Source organism: Tetrao urogallus (genome assembly GCF_951394365.1).
Source record: "Tetrao urogallus genome assembly, chromosome: 11".
Taxonomy (NCBI): domain Eukaryota; kingdom Metazoa; phylum Chordata; class Aves; order Galliformes; family Phasianidae; genus Tetrao; species Tetrao urogallus.
The window spans coordinates 17046111-17063473 of NC_136824.1; the positions used below are offsets into that span (position 1 = coordinate 17046111).

A 17363-nucleotide genomic window follows, 5' to 3' on the forward strand; every position below is an offset into this window, starting at 1 on the left:
CATAATTCTATGTTCTGCAGAACATTCAGTATTTAAGAGCTGCTTTGCATGACACCAAACTGATCTTGCCATACAGAAGGATTTTAAGACACAACTAACCATAAGCAATATGGTCACGTACTGTTTCTGTTTAAACTTAATATGTTTTATTAAACTTTGAGCAAATACCTTTTGAAATTTTCTATTTTTCTGTATTTATTACTTGGACGTATTTGTCTTTACAAATGAAGAAATGAGACCACTTGCAGCCTGAATGGCATTGTCTGCTTATGTTGCCTAAATTTCAGTGAAACTGAGAAAGATTTTTAGTGTTAGCATTCTTCCTTGGTGTGGAAAGCCCCCTAAAGCTGCAGGTTTCCTTTTGCTGTCTCCTCTTTCCCATTTAGCAACCATTGCCTTTCCTTTTCAGTTTTTTCCCCCTCCTCATCTAATAGGACTGAAATGAATGCCAGTGATTTCTTTTGTTTGACAACAGCAGATTCTACTTACATAATAGTTGATTCTCGTGCCAGCACACTCTTGCTGATGGTGGTGCATAAATAAGGTCAGCTGAGAACAGGGAGCAGTGTATTAAACTGCTGCTGGGGAACCGTGATATTTTTGTGGGTCACCAGAAATAGCTGCTCTGGTTAAATTATTTCTCAATGGACTTCTGAAGCTTTACTCTTAGTGCTTAAGAGCTGACAAGTGTAGTTACACCGCTGACCCAGGAAAGAACTAACCCAGTAGCACTAAGATGTGCTTTTCGCACTGCAGAAACATGGAACTTCTAATAGAACCCAATCTGTAAGGCAGCAGCATCTTGCTTAGCATCCTGAGGTAAAGCAGTTTAAATCTGCATAGTTCTTCCATGAGCTTTCTTAAAGGGTTTTCTTAGCATGACTTTCTGCAACAGAAATAAACTGCCTGAACATTGTCTGTTTTCCCACACTGACTACAGCTCTTTTGATATACTTCATTTCCTCAGTAGAGGGAAATAAACCAAAACCCATCCCATTTATGTGCTTTTTTTGGAAGAGGGAATGATTAAAGCTTAACGGACAGCTCTGACTAATGCCAAATGCAACCAGAAGGCTTGTAAATTTCTTCATATATTTTTTTGGCCCAAGTCCGTAGGTTTTCCTCTCTCCTTGGCTGATGTGAAGGTTGCAGACAGTGACTGTACTAAAGATTCCCATAGGAAAGTAATGCATGCAGTTCCAGTTCTGCATGCTCCTAGCAGGTTAAAAACAGGATTCTGTGGCTCACAGCTCAGTTTTAGAAGTTTTTAGGGTTTGTGGTTTTTATACAAGTTCAGAATGTCTATCTGTCTATTTTACAAATGACTTTTTTCCCTTGGTAGTATCTATAATCCTATTCTTGTTTGTATCAGGAAGTAGCCCTAAATATATATAAGATGAAGCAAGAATTAATCCTTCTCTGAACATTGTGATAGCTCTAAGAACAAACTACTTGCTTACTGGGAATGAAAAGAAATCCCTGAACTAGAGTCATTAACTCACATCTGTAATGACTTGCTGCTGCTTGCTTTTCAGAGGTCTCTCTCCATGCAGTGTACACTTCTCCGCAAATACTGAGAGCACCAAATGATGGTGGAGGAAACTCGTCTTCTGCAGTGCTTTTGGAGTCACTTTAGACTTCATCTCACTATTTTGTGTGAATTTCCTTCTTTTGTTGCTGTTTTACCGAATAATTTTTGGTACTGCAGCCGAGTTATTGGAAGTGTTTTGGTGGGGCAGTTTACTGTACTGTAGTGAGGTGTGGCGATGTCCCTTGGATCAGAGGGATGACAGACAATCTGGTATCTGTATTTTAAAACTGCAGTGACTTCTGCCTGCTGCCTTGGATAACTCAAGCGACAGCCTGTAGTTGTGTTATGGAGGAGTGGGAAGGCCATAAAAGAATGTGCAAAGGAGGAAAGCTGAGGCTGCAGGAGCGATCATTAGAGACGTAGTGCAGCAGGCAGCTAAAGCTGTGGCGTTTGCTGTGATCTCTGCACGGTTAGGTGAGCTCTGCTGGCTTCTGAGTGCTCAGTTCTGAATTTGCAGCTTTCCTGAAGTTGTTTATCTATTTTAGAATGATTTTTATTCATGAGTGCGTGTGTTGTCACTGAAATATCAATGAAGGTTGGAAGTGCTTCTGTGAAACATAACACCTGTATTGGCTTGGGCCAAAGCTTTCCATCGCTGATAACGAAGGCTTTGTTTCAAAGCAGTGGCATTTAGCTGCCATCAGGTGTAACGCTGAATCTCCCTATGCTTCCTCTTCAGTGTCCTCCAAAGGCAGTTCAGAGGATGTAAATTAAGCTCTTACGCTAAACTTCTTCAGTTAAGCTTGTTAGACTCCCTTCTCTTGGTCACGGATTGCTGATCTGTGGTCTACGGATTCCTGAGAGGATCCAGACTAACTTCAATGTTGCTGTATAAGCAGTGGGCAGCACAGTGGGAAGCCACTCCTAGGAAAAAGGGTCACAGTGGCTAGAGACAGTCTGCTGAGACTACTTAACTTCTTTTTAAATAGCAGTTCTGTTTATCAGCAGTTACAGTGGGAGTTCAGGAGTGCGTAGGTGTGCTATGTTTTGCTTTGTAAATCACTACAGCACAGAAGATGCTTACAGGTTTCATGTGGTTACATGAACTGCCAACATTATATACAGAAATTCAGTAGCTTGATTTGATGGAAATAAAAATGCTGGGAGGAAAGTAGTATTTCAGAGGTTGTGTTTGACAATCTAAGTTGCTTTTACATTATTTTTGTTTAGGAGCTGTTATTCTGTGAAGAGATTAAGCAAATTCTCTCTTTCAGAAAGTAATAGAGCAGATGAGGCAAAGGTACTGCTCAGCTCTGCACTGAGAAAAGCCCAAATCTTGGCAGTCCTGTGTTGCGCTCCTTTGAACTCGACGTGTTCATGACAGTACCATAACACGAGCGTGAAAGAGCACAGACGTTTTATGTAAAGTGGTAGTTAATGCTGCATTGTATTATCTCTTTAAATGTAATTCTTCCTTTTTCAGCAAATAAAGTGTATAAACAGTGTTCATTTGCTGTATAGGAGAGGCTCTCTAATACATATGTGCAGACTGTAACCATATCCACTAAGGCTGCAGTTGCAAGTAATAGCCTGTATGTAAACATCCACTGTTTTATCATGGAACTGTATTCATTTCCAGTTAAAGAAGAGTAATCCCTTCCTTCTCTGTCTGATTCTACAGTGTATGCAGGGCCTTCAGCAAACTGAGCTTCTCTCGAGTCCTGTCTTCATGCAGATTTTGTGAAGTCAGTTGAAAGGAGTTGGCTTTATTTGCATATTTAATTACAAAACACATTCTTCATGCTTACCCGTTAAGAAAAACTAGTGGAATTGAGGCAGTCTACATAATTAGAGTGTAACATGAAAATGAATAGCCTGAAAGAGCAGTCTGCAGATTACAGTATGAACCTGATCGTATTATCTGATGTTACTGAGCAGCGAAAACAAAGGAGTACATGGAGGTCTTAGTACCAATTAACTGGCTTTACCATTAGGAGTACTTGATGATTAATCCTTACTAAGAAATAATTTGATCCTACAAGCAAGGTGTACATACAGTTGTTGATTCCGGGCAAACAGGGATGACATTTCAGATGTAAGGCCAATGGTTCTAGCAGGATCAGATTCTTCCACAAATAATTCTAACTTCTGTCCAAAAATAATTTGTCTGTGGATGTTCATTGTATCCAAAAGAAAATGCTAGGAACTCTTTATTTCTTTTAATGGACTCGGAGTAGGAAAACAGACTAGTCACTCAGGGCTTTATATAGAAACTGAACTGAACTTTATTCTGTTGTTGTTGGTTTTTTTTTTTTTTTTTTCCTTAAACATGAAACAGTGCTGATGATCCATATGTATTAATCTGTCTTCCAGTGGAAGTGCCTGAAGTCCAGGCAGCAGCAGAGAATTGCATGGATCTCATGGAATAATGTTCCTTTGGAAAACTGACTTCTAGTGAAAGCCACTTTACAAGCAACTTTAAAACTCAATAGAGTTGGGTTTGATATCTTTTTTTTTTACCTTGTTTGGAGGCTTTTTCCATGTTTTAAATCTTGTAATGCTATTTTTTTCCTTGGCGTTTATGTCAGAAGTCTTGGATGTGGTCATTTAGGCGAAATGTAGAAGCAGAGTAATTATGTAGCATGTAAGATTCAGTGTCAAAGGCTTTCCCATTAGCTTTGGAATTGAAACAGAAAGAGTAACGTAGGTATTTCTGATCACTGTGTTCTTCTAAATAAACACATGAATTTCTTGAGAGGAAGAAGTACAATCTCCCTTTAGAGCTGATGGAATTGAGACAGAATGGTTAATGCTGAGGTCGCAGAAGTTCAGTGTTCAGCATGCATGCAGAATGTATGCAATCCAGCAGTTGTTGATATGAGAGGACATGAGTTACCTGATAGCTGATGTTTGTTAATTTGGGAATTACTGGCGTATTTTAGAGCCTGTTGTGTTTTGCATGCAGGTCACTGAAAGGTGGTTTTACTTTAGTGGCATATCTTCTGTTGCAAGACTGAGGAAAGAAGGCGTATGCTTAATTCTCAGTGGGATGTCAAGTAATTCTAAACTGAGCTCTAAAAGAGCAGAGGGCATTTCTGCTCTGGTTGCATAAATGTGACATGTCATGACAAAATATTTGGTATGTTAAAATTTGCTTTGCTTTTTCTCTGCACAGCTGTTGATTTCTTTTCTCTTTACTGCAATAATAATATTGTACGTTTTCTGAGCTTCTCACACTTCTTACAAAAGCTGGTGTTCTGTAGTAGGTAATTCCCAACTCCTGTACCTTGTTCTCATGCCAAATGAAAGTAAAATTCTGAGAAAACAGTAAAACCTGGAATGCAGAAGCTTTAATTAGGATTAACTTTAGCCTTCCTTCAGTGTGTATGAGATGAAGCCAGAAGTAAACTCTGTGTGTATTGTAGATCTGTCTTGGAAATCAAAATGCCAAGGAGGTTAAATTCTTTATGGAAAAATATACCTGTCATTTTACCTTGATGAAAAGCTTTTACTATAGTACCTCTACCATGTAATGGTTTGTATTTCTATGAAAGTGCTGCTCTGAGGGGAGCGTCTTGTTTCTTTGCTGACTAGAGTACTCAGCTTCTAAAAATCAAATACTAGTAAAGAAATCAATGTATTGTTATTAACACTGAAGTAAAGCAATGTCTTATGCAAATAAAGCTGTTTGCCAATATTATTTTTTGCTCATATGAGTCTCTTGTTTGTTTCAGGGGGCAGTCTCTGGGTCAGTTCAGGCTTCAGATCGACTTATGAAGGAACTCAGGGATATATATAGATCACAGAGTTATAAAACAGGTAAAATACTTCAGATTCTTTGAACGATTTCCCCTAGCAAATACTTCCTATTAATCTTTTTTGTTCCGTATTTGTATGTGTATATCTATAGATATTAAAAAATTACATAGATACATTATATGTATTCTTACTGTATAAAACAATGCATTTATAAAGTAAAAGGAAGTCAGGATGTATATCCTCTAATATGTTCTTTTTTGTTATGCAAACCTTCACACCACAATTAACAACAGGACTGTAACTGTGGGAGTACTCTTAGGGTGAGATGGCTACAAGGCACATCTTAAGATGTCTACTGGGGGAGTTGGGGAGTTTTCAGAACTATCTGAAATTCAGCTCTCCGGGTGTATAGGGCAAAAGCTGTGAGCATGTCCCAACGGGTGACACTCACACAGTATGCTTTGAGGAGTAGGAATTTGTGTTCAGTATCAAAAGGCTTTGTTATTACACAGTGTTTAATTTTAATTATGCTCCTGTTAGTTCTGTTATTTTGTGATGGTGTTTATCTGATCCTGACCTCCATATGTTCTTTGAAGTAGGGATACAAATGAAGAGAAAATTTTGTCTTTTTAAGTTTGTTTGGATAAGAAGCATTGATTAGCTTTTAGGTAGGTGGTTGGCTGTTCTCTTTGCTCCACATACGGGCTTTGTCTAAATTAGCTCAGCAAAGGAAACTGCATATTGAATTATCTGCATATTATTGTACAGTAAGCAGAACTTAGATGCATTTCAATCAAGTTGTGATCCTGTAGGTCAGTTCAATAGCCAGCTCCATCACTGCAGCCAAGAATGAGAGGCATCTGGTGCAGAGCAGGATGAGAACAGGAGGAATGCTAGATTAGAAAGTCAGCCTAAACTTGAATCCTTTATCTTCTATTTGTCTGATTTGCTTCCCTAACCATTAAAATGCCACCAAATGTGTACGTAGTTCTTTAATGTGTACATGTAAGGACAGATTTGAAGAGGTAGTAGGCCTCTGTTTTGATCAGTGATGTTCACTTCTTATATAAACAGCTTTAGGCGCTAAGGTACCATGGTGGTAAAATGTCCGAGCTCTAAACACAGTAGTAACCTCCTGTTGATCTAATGTAGCCTAATACTGTCAGGTTTGATCACAACAGCTTGCCAGTAAACCTAATCACTGTCTATCCAGTAGAGAATGGATTAAAAGGGTTAGGAAGAGCCTAGAAATGGTTCTTCGCTAAATCATGGGGGATACTTTACTGCCTGTGTGTGGTCTTCAGAGGTTGCTTTTAGGGGCACAAGAAGGATGGTGTATAAGAAGTCTGACTGTGGAAAAACTGTATGGCCCTTAATAGCATAGATACTGCTGGAGGGGCAGCCAGGAGCCCCTGTAGTCACAGAATGGCTTTGTTTGGACAGGGCCTCTAAAGATCATCTAGTTCCAGCCCCTGTGCTGTGGATGGGGTTGCCTCCCAACATATCAAGTTGCTCAGGGCCCCATCTAGCCTGGCTGTGAATGAGTGCAAGAAAAGAAAGTTGATGCACCGAATGATGAGTTCAGTAGCTCATTGGTTCATGACTTAGGAATGTCTACAAAGATTGCAACTGAACACTGTGTGAATCTCTAGAAGCTGTAGAAGTCCAGTGGGAGAATTCCCAGGTTCAAGAAATTACCGAAGCTTTCTAAACTGACACATTACCAGTACAAGGGATCCTTCAAACACCCTGCATGGTGTTTCTGAATCACTACTTCAACTATTTCTTTAATTCTAATATTCTATTCTATAGGAGGTTGTGACGTTATTTATGGCAAGAGGCATTACTGCCCTCTCTGGCAGAAATCTGTGTAGCTAAATGACATACTCTTTTCTCTAACAGTGTAATTCCATACCACTTCTCTAGCAGTCTGAACAGAACCAAGTAAGAATATCTTGTAACTGCACTGTGTCCCAGTCAAGGAGCTGTCTTGTTTGCCTGAAGTTGTGCAACTCCTCCTGCTCTTCAAATCTCCCTGTATAAATAAGTGCCTGATAAGAATATTTGTTTCCCTGAGCAAACTGGAAATAACTAACTGAAGTGGAGGTTGATACTATAAAGCTGATGGTGTTTCAAAGCACAATCACCGTCCTACTTAATCCATTTATTAATTTTTTCAGTAAATGATGCTATTTGTTTTAAAGCACACCTGGATTCCTTCCTTATGGCTTCTCTTAGTTGCGGGGCTCCTGTGAATTTAAGTGTCAGTTTCTTCTTTTGTGCATAACTCCTGTTTTTATAGCCTTGTTCTGTGTTCTGTTGTGAGATAGCTGTCACCATCTTAGCAGGGCCATGATTAGATGATGTGATCTTGGTTCTGAGTGCTTGTTTTTGTGGTCATTTTCCCCATAATTTAAACTGCTTTGCTATGTGCATATAAAAGTTATCACTGTGATGCTTACAGGTTCAGGGGACTATTGTGAGGAAACGTCACACCATTTTCTTTTTTGTTTTTCTGTTTTTTTCAATGTAAGCCAGAAAATCAAAGATTGCTTTTAAGTTGCATGGAGTTACTTTACATGTCACTTTAGTGTCTCTGACATTATGTGCTTTCAGGACTGACAGTAGAGGAGAGGGGAAAAAGAAAATAGAACTACAGACTTGCTGTCAACAAGAGTTGCTGACCTGCCTGGAAAGTCTAGTTGAAAACTACTCTTAAAGACAAATAGAAAACCCTGCTTTCATAAGCTAATGCTAGCAAAACAAATAAATAAATCCAGCAAATTAAAACACTCAGCTGTATTTCAGACAGTGTCATTAATCTTTTGGATAACAGGAGTCATAAGTCCTCCAAACTAAGAATTCTCTTGTTTCTAAATGCAAAATTGGGGATTTGGTGAGTTCACAGAGAAAAAGCTCTTAAAGGTATCAAATAATTTTGAGAGGATGGGGAAGGGAGAAGGAAGCACACTTTGTTTATAATTAAGTGAAATAATTTCTGTTGATGTCTTTAGTGGTTTTGTTGTTCATATAATTGCTTTTATCCAGAGATTGTGTGGGATTTATCTGTAGTTAGTCAGGTTGCTGTAAGCAAGAAATGGCCTGCTTTCAGAGAGGCTGTTCTTCTTATTACTTTCTGGTCTCCTCACTTCTGGCTTGCTTCATGGGTCTTTGTGCTTGCTTTTTTACTTGATTGCCTCTATGGATATGGATAGCCTCTTAGTGGAATAAACAAACATCTCTAAGTGAGGGGAATCCATCTTGTTTCCTTCTTCTATTTGAGGAACTATCAGAAACCAGTATGTAGAAGTTAATCAGGTTAGATGAATTGATCTTGAGTAATTTTTTTCCCTCTTACTGCCTCAACTGAAAAAAAAAAAAAAAAAAAAAAAAAAATGTATCTGAGCTGGTTGCAAATAACAGATCTTGACTATTTAAGAACAAAATAATGACAACAAAACTCAACTGTAGGTAGTGCTGTTTAAAATCCCCTATATCAAAGCAGTGAGCAACTGTGTCACTGTTGCTGTTCATGAGCACACACAAATACTACTCAGCTCCTAATCTGGATGATTAAAAGGTTGGCCAAGTAGCTTATCTTTCTCTTAGTACCATCTTCACATCTGTCCTGAGCTGTGCACGTCTTTAAAGAACCCTTTTACAGCTGCTGATTTGGTACAGTGCAGCTCTTTACGACCAGCACAGGTTACTCCTTCAGGGTGGTTCCAGTCCATGGTAACCAGCAGAGTTGGAGGAGCAGCACATGAGTTGTGGGTGGCAGTAGGGCAGCCATTCTTTTGATGCATCTTTCATGTTTTCTCACTGCTCTGTTCAGCTGTTGGGAGTGTGCTTCATCCAGTGCAATGTCATCTTCTTGGGTTTCCACTCCATACACTGGCTGGGGTGCTGTCCCTATTTGCCAATGCTGTTAAGAGAACCTGTGAAATATAATGCTGCATGCTTGAACTGTGTGATAAGTGTTTTTAAAAAGCGTGTTGGTCGTGTACTAGGATTAAAATATACTGGGTTCTAAACAAGCTGGAGTCCTACAGCTATGGAAAGTTTGAAAGGAAACCGGATTGAGGGGAAATGGTTTTGGAGCCAGAGAAGTATGTTTACTTGAGCAGGTGTTTTTTTTTTTTTCTTTTCCATATAGAAATGAAAGAACTCTTCCTTTGTGGCTGCTCAGTAGTGCTTCTACTATTGAGGAAAAGATGTGACTCAGTATCTTACTCATTGCTTACATCTACTGACAGTATTTGTACTTAAAGAATGAGCTTATACTACATTTTGCCTTTTAAAAATTGTAGTGCATAGCTAATTCTATCTAATATTTCCACAGGGATATATTCAGTGGAACTGGTAAATGACAGCTTGTATGAATGGCATGTTAAGCTTCTGAAGTAAGTTCTTAAACTTCTTTCATTTTTCTGAAGAATCTACTAAAATTGCTGCACAAAATCTGCTTTGGAATGAGAAACTCTAGTCAGAACCTGTAAAATAGTGTGTGGCTACAGCTTGGCCAGATAGCAATGCATACAGATATTGAACTATAGTAAAAAAGTAGGTAACAAAAAAATGCAAAAAAAACCCCTCAGTCCTTGCACAGCCAACTCTCTGTATTACCACAACTTTTATTACTTTTCCACCTTTCTTCCAAAGCTGCTCCAAAATATGAAATGTCAAATGGTGAAATCAGTTGTCCAGAAGTTTTGTCTGGGTGAACTTGTTTTTAATTTCAAGAAAATACAAATGCTGGTTTCCTTTAAGAGATAAGAAGGAACTGTTTTAGTGGGATTAGTTGAGCAGGCTCGTAGGACTGAAATCTTGAGGCGTAACATAATGATGACTTATTACATGATTGTTTTTTCTAATATGCTGCTTTTCACTTGTTCATACTGGGTATGGATGATCTCCAAACCAATTTAGAAGAAAGTGACTGCTCATATATTGCTGTGTCCAAAGTGTAATACTTTAATTCTAAAGGCATTATATTGAATTTAGTTCCAGTAACAGGATTATCTGCCATCATCCTACAAGGTTACCTGTAGGAAGGAAAAGCCTATGAAAACCAGGTTTGGTGGCTGCAAAAGAAGAAGAGATGGGAAAAACTCCTCTAGTTCAGCTACATCATGGTGCACAGATACAAAGACTTAAGTTTGGTCAGCAGAATAGCTGATGTGTCTCTAGGAATTGTTGCCTTGTCTTGGTGGTAAAATCTCTATGACTTTGTCACCAGCTGCTGAGTTTTATTTCCATCTTAGTGTCATCAAAAGCATATGAACATTTTGAAGCTGAAACTAGCAGGAAAAGAAATCATTCCCTTGTTACAGAAGGACCTCTTGATGGAGTGCTTAGACAGCCAAATAATGTGCAGTGCATGAAATTTCTTCTCAAGTACTGTGAGCAGGTTTGGTTTTCTGAGGAGGGAGAAGCAATGGAATGGATGCAAGAGATGACTTCCAGAATGACTAGGAAAAGAGATCCGGGGCATGGCTTTAAACTGAAAGAGAGGAGATGCAGATTAGATGTGGAGAAGGGATTCTTTACGGAGAGGGAGATGAGGCCCTGACACAGGCTGTGCAGGAAAGCTTTGTGTGTCCCATCCCTGGAGGTGCTGAAGGCCAGGCTGGATGGGGCTTTGCTTAACGTGATAGTGGTGGAAGGTGTCCCTGCCCATAGCTGGGGGTGGAACTGGGTGGACTTTAAGGGCTCTCTCTTCCAAGGCAATCCATTCTGTGAAGGCATAAAGAATTGTGTTTATTCATTCCAGCAAAAAGTGTTGGTAATCAAATGGCCTGTGTGTAAATGTCACAGAGATGAACTCTTTTGCAGGCAGAATGTTATTGTTACTGGAACAAGTAATTCTGAACTGGTCTGGTGCTGGTTATGGCTGGAATTGCTGGGTTGCTCAGCACTGAAAGATTTATATTTTTTTCTCTGAAATAGCTTTTGATTTGTGAGATAGAGACGTAGGGCTCAGGTAATTTGAAATGGGTTCTCGAGTTTGTGGCTTCATATGAATTAGAGGGTTGGACTCTCATAGTCCCTTTAACAACATCTGTTGTCTTGTTTACAGCCTTTTTTTTGACAAGTCTCTTTCAAAACTTCTGGGGTGGCAGTGCTCGGGTTGGATTAATCCCGCAGTGTCTGAATTAACACCCAGAGTGCTTGCCACCAGTATTTTGCAACAAGTGATGGAATTCTGCTGAGAGCAGACACTGCTGACTTCAGTGCTTTCGCAGATGCGGATCACGTTTAACATCTGGTTAATCTACATGTAACATCTAACAGCGCTGCAGTCGTGTACTCATGAAGGGCTCACTAGCTGTGCTGAAGGCAGATCAGTGCAGCCTTTCTCTTAACGCATTTCTTCTAACGGGACATAGATCTTCAGTGAGCTGAAGAGAGTTAAAATGACTGATTTTCAAATAAAAGCTTATTTGCTATCCGTGTTCAAATAACATTTGATAGTGGTGGGAGTGTAACTGCAACAAGCTTTCATGGAGATCTCATGGGAAAGTGTTTCTTGCTCAAGAGAGCAAACGTTTTCTTGTGTTTAATTTCAAATTACCATTTGTAATCTATAAATGCATGAAGGAGCTAAGAGTGATTACTGTTTACAGGTAGTGAAAATACTAACTTAATCCAGGATTCATCCTGCTCCTTTTATAGGGTTGATCCTGACAGCCCCCTGCATAGTGATCTTCAGGTCTTGAAAGAAAAAGAAGGCGTGGAATACATTTTACTCAACTTCTCTTTTAAGGTATGTGTCTGTGGGAAGAAATGCAGGGGTTAGATTTGTAGCCAACTGTAGAAACTGACTAAGGTACCCTCAGCTGTTACGTGGGTGAAGATAGAATAAAGTAAAGTGTAACATTTAAGGAGGAAAAAAAAAAATATGTAGCTATCAGTGTGGCACTAAAACTTCCCACAGGCTTCTTGTGAGCCAGCACTGTGGAAAGGTGTTTTTTACAGAAGTGAAAAATGTTACTGCTTTAAATCTGATTTGCCAAATAAGGCTACAGAAATAGTTCCTGGTTAGGAAAAAAACAGTGTTACAGCATAGTTCTTAACCTGTTCTTTGTTTATGTATTTCAGGATAACTTCCCTTTTGATCCTCCCTTTGTGAGAGTAGTATCTCCTGTGCTCACAGGAGGGTAAGTTGCAGTTGCTTTATAGAATTCTTACTTTGTGACAAAACATTATTACTTGAGATTGGTTGCCTGGGTTTGCAGGGAACATTTTGAGACCAGCAGGTGGACTTAGAGATATTTTCCCAAAATAGCAGCCATGAACTGCTATAGACCTTGAGTTTGGTGAAAGGCTCAGCATGATAAGGAGATGTGCTGCTCAAGTAGCATAAACAGTGGGCAAACAGCTGAGTGCTTTTTCCAGCTTGATGCAATTCCTTAATTTGAATTTTAAGCTTAGAATTGCTGAAGTTGGGTCCAGCATTGGAAGTCTCCATCAGCTGTAGTATTTGAGAGCTGATCTCTGAAATTTTTAACACAATCTTACTTCTCCTGTTGTTCCACATAGCAGTGGTTTTGCATTGTTGCTTTGAAGGGGTCTTTCTTGTCTGTTTTGGTAACACTGCTGTAAACTTATGGCTAAAAACTCCTCAAATGCTAAACTGAAAGTATTAAAGTATTTAATTGGCACTTGCTCCAAGTTATCTAAACCTTGGTTGAAACATTGTGTGCAGTGTCTCCTGCAGTGCAGCCTCTACTCTCACAGCTGGTGGTGGTTTTGATTTGGTTTTAATTGCTCTTCTTTTTATTTCCTTATAAATTACATATAAATGGACATTGTTCAAATGCACTGATCATAGCAGAGACCACCTTTTAGGAGTGGTAAATTCAGCCTCCTCAGTCAGGTTTTGTTACAGCCAGGCACTCTGTGCTGAATACTATATGCTGAATGCTATATGAATGACTGCTGAATTCTATAAGCACATGACATGATGAAGTGTTATTGAAATTGAAATATGTTTTAGAGGGAAAAGAGCAAGTGAAGATTAGCTTTAGCTTGTTTGCAACTAAATCTTGGTTAATAGTTGCACTGACATTGTTTGAAATTGTGTCGATATCCCTAACAGAAGTGGTGTGGATTTTAACTGCATCAGCACATCCATAGTGTGGTGACAAAACGCAGCATTCCTCTTTCATGGTCTGGCTACTATGTAAGCAATTGTGCAGAATAGCTGCATTGCTGATTTTAACTGTGTATGTGGCCGAGGAAAGCAGTTTCTTTTGTCTCGTTGCACTAATTGACCTTCCCTACGCTATGGCTAACTAGCTGCCATAGTAGGTTATGGCTGAAGGGCATCTCAGTTGTATGTGGAAAAATCCAATTGGCCTGAGAGAATTTGTGCTGTGAATGGTTTTGTATCTTACCAATTGATATCAAATATCATTTTCTTCTCACGTTTATTTCCAGATACGTCCTAGGTGGAGGTGCATTATGCATGGAACTTCTTACTAAACAGGTGAATGCCAACTCTTCTTCTCACTACAGAAGTGCCACAACTAACAGTGAAGGGTGCACTTTTCAGTAGAAGGGCACTTGAGGGTAGTAGCTTTGATTCCCTGTGTGGAATAATTTCCATACAAAACATGCCTTCCAAAGCAGATTTGCAAAATGAGCACAAGAAGCAAGTATATGTCATTTATTTTCTTCCTCCTGCAGGGCTGGAGCAGTGCCTATTCAATAGAATCAGTCATCATGCAGATCAATGCCACTTTAGTCAAAGGAAAAGCCAGAGTTCAGTTTGGAGCCAATAAGGTAAATGCACTGCATGTATCAATTGCACAGATCGTTGTTAGGCTTCTTCCATTGCTTTGCTGACTTGTGTAGGAGATGTTTCATGACAGAATTGTCATTGCAAATACATCTGCATTTTGATTTGTCTGTCACACGTGTCTGGTGCATGTGTGATCATTTTCTTGGCTGTTAACTATGATTTTAAAGAAAGATAAACATTTGAGGAGGGCAAGCGTTGGCTGGGCAGGGCATTTAAGTAGATGTATACCTGGGGAAGAGAAGGGTGGATTCAGAATTGGAAACCAGAAAGATTTGGGAATCCTGGCTGTGAGAAGGGCTACAGATAGCCTTGCTGCCAGGTTTGTGTATGCTGATGTTAAGAAGTTCTCCTTCGTTGGATTAAGTGCCTGCCAGTTTTCCTGAGAGGATGAAAAATACTGCCATGCAAATACTCCTGAACTTGAGCCCTTCAAAACTGATCTAAATCATTATTCAGTTCAAGTGTGCATGTTGCTAACAGATTGCAACTTGCTCTGGAGTTCTAAATGCTGTTTTCAGAAGAGGTGTAAATATGTCAGTGAAATTGACTCGCTTGCTGGCGTTTTAAGTGCTGATTCAAGGGTTGTTTGGATTTTTTTCCTTTCAGAATCAATATAACCTAGCAAGAGCACAGCAGTCCTATAAGTCACTAGTACAAATACATGAGAAAAATGGTATGTATGCCTTGCATTTCTGTTCTTGTATGCAGAGCATCCTAGGATTTTGGTATTTGGCAGCAATCAAACTGCCAAACCTAGGTGCTGGAATGCCTTAGGTTGGGTTGGGAAGGTGCGAGATGGTGTTTCTGCTTCTCATCTTTAAGGGCTTGTAGTCTTTCTAATTAAAGTAACTTGACCAATCATCTTTGCAACTTCTCCAGCTTACATGTTCTGTATGTTCCTATTGCTTTTCAAAAAGGAGTTGAGCTTCCTTTTCAACTAGCTGTCCTAGTAGCTTTGTTGTTACTGTAGCTATTGGAGTGTATGTGTTAGTGAAGGTTGGATGGCAGGTTGTTTGCCTCTTTGTTTTCATGTGGCAAGCGCTGAGAAATAGTAACCAGTGAAGATGGTTGCTGGCTTGTCTTTCCACTTCAAAAAATAGAAGTCCAAGTGAGGTGCGCTGGCTGGGGAATGGGAGATGGATTTTTTTTTCTTCTGTTTAAAGCCAGTTATGTTCTCGTGGCTGCTTAAAGCAAATATTAACGTGCTTGAGGTATAATTGCATTTGTTACGGCAGGCCAGAGATGACCTGAGGTTTTAGATGGTTTGAGTGAGTAATGTGCTGTACAAAAGCAGTCAGCAGAGTTGGTGACCTGCTCTCCTGATGAGGGAATTAGTCCCAGCTCTGCCTTCAGAGATTAGTGTCCTTTGGGAACTGGTGTTGCTGTGAACATGACGTGAGTGTATTTTGGTGTGATGAGCACCTCGGTTTTCCCACTTCTAAAACAAACAGTGCCTTCTGGACTGCTAGGAAGAAGATCACAGAAGATTTTAAGATGCTTTCCAACTCCATGATGTGTTGATCTTGCCATTAACTGAATCCCTTGCTTTTTTAGTTTGCAACAAAAGCCAGCATGGCTGTTGACTTCTAGCTGCATGCTGGCCACAACTGCAGTGTTTGCTGCTGCAACAGGAACTGTACACAAAATGTTCACAGCATTTATTGCTGCTGCAAAAGGTATCTTTGTTAGCTTACTGCTGCTACCAGTTCTCTAGGACAGTATAAGCAGGGCCTCTGCTCACTGTACTAAAACCAAGAGGAATTTTTTTCTGTAGTGGCTGGGAGACTTGAGGTTGGAGATCTGGAGGCGGTCAGAAAAGGCCATGTACACTTGATCCGATATGATTCAACATGCCAAATGCTGTCAGGAGCCAGAGTTACTCACCTGACATTTCTGCCACCCATTCAGAAGGCAGCTGGTAAGCTCCTCTGAGCAGAGCCAGGGCAGTGCCTAATGCGTTTCTCTGTTCTCCATAGGCTGGTACACTCCTCCAAAAGAAGACGGTTAATACCGAGGACTGTTGTATATCTGGACCAATGCCAACAAAAGAGCTCTTTTTAACGTTTTCCAACACAGAGACTCGAGCTATGAGTGCCCCTATAACAGCCGTACTGAAGACTTTAGCTATTAGATAAGTTAGTGGATAATCTGTCAACTGACACGTCGAGTATAAGTTGCAGCCTTACCATTCCGCTCTTCTTAGGCATCTTGGACTGAGCAGTCTGGGCCTTTGCTGTATTTGTTCTTCATGGATTAAGCATATTTGGGCCACTCCCTCCCTTCTCTCTTTTTTAATTTGGAAGTGTAATGCTGCAGTGGGCTGCTGCGTTCCCCAGGAGCGTTCAGCAGGAGTTGGTCACACTTCTCACCTTTCGCAGGATGCAGAGCGCCAAGACTTGAGTTGTGTCGTTTCATTTGAAGTCAGGAGGTTTAATATGTTGTTTAATACTGTTATAGGAAATGTCAGACCTTGCAAATCACGGTAGTTTTTCTGGTCTAAAATGACAGCGTTTGTAGTATTTCCAAATTAATGATATAGGAAAAGCACATGTATGTTAAGTCATTAAACATTTTCATGGCTGGATGAGAATACGAACTATTTTTTGGAAGAGATGCTCACGGTCAGATGGTTTTGCCCTCCTCCTCTCTGAGCAGTGCAGGCGGTGCCGCTGCAGCCCGTCAGCTCCGCCGTGCTCCGCTGCTGCCGGCGGCTCCCTCTGCTGAGGCTCGAAGATATTTAAATTACTAAAAAAAAACCACAACAAAACCTTTATAGGCGTTCCATTTTATTAACGGGTTGTTGCAATCATTTGTAAACTAACGAACTGATACAGCGAGCGATTGGCACAAAGCGAGGCGGACTCCGGGAGTGAATTCTTTTCCGTAGAAGCTCCGCGGGCAGCCCGAGGCCGAGCAGCGCCGCAGCGGAGGACGGACGGCGCCTCCCGCGGCAATCCCGGCGCGGGGCCGAGGGCCTCGCTGAGCCCTTCCGGCTGTGCCCCCGCGGCCCGGCTGTGCCTGCAGCCGCCGCCCCGGGCCCGAGGCCGCCGCCGCCGCCGCTTCCCCCCCTCTCGCCCGGCGGGCGCGCCGCGATTTGTAAACTTGCATCAAGTTGAATAAAGGCCGTTTTGAGAATCGCTGTGCCGTGCCGCTTCCGGGGCGGGGCCGGAAGGGATGCGGGCGGAAGTGCCGGGAGCGGAAGTGCCGCCGCCGGAACCGGAAGCGCGTCGGCGCCGGGCGGTGTCGGCGGCGGGGAAGGGCGCGGCT

The 17363-nt window shown here is 40.8% G+C and overlaps 1 protein-coding gene across 2 annotated transcripts in view; it reads left to right on the forward strand.

Moving 5' to 3' along the window:
- The window catches only part of UBE2Q2 (ubiquitin conjugating enzyme E2 Q2), a gene marked incomplete at both ends in the record, with an annotated part of 35166 nt that extends 19062 nt beyond the window's left edge, over positions 1–16104 (forward strand). For both annotated transcript variants that reach the window (XM_079540859.1, XM_079540860.1), the window contains 8 exons: positions 5266–5350; positions 9633–9693; positions 11966–12056; positions 12392–12450; positions 13733–13781; positions 13982–14077; positions 14703–14769; positions 16073–16104. In XM_079540859.1, the coding sequence (XP_079396985.1) occupies positions 5266–5350; positions 9633–9693; positions 11966–12056; positions 12392–12450; positions 13733–13781; positions 13982–14077; positions 14703–14769; positions 16073–16104 (540 nt within the window). The remainder of the gene's footprint in view (positions 1–5265; positions 5351–9632; positions 9694–11965; positions 12057–12391; positions 12451–13732; positions 13782–13981; positions 14078–14702; positions 14770–16072) is intronic.
- Between the last annotated feature and the right edge of the window lie 1259 nt (positions 16105–17363).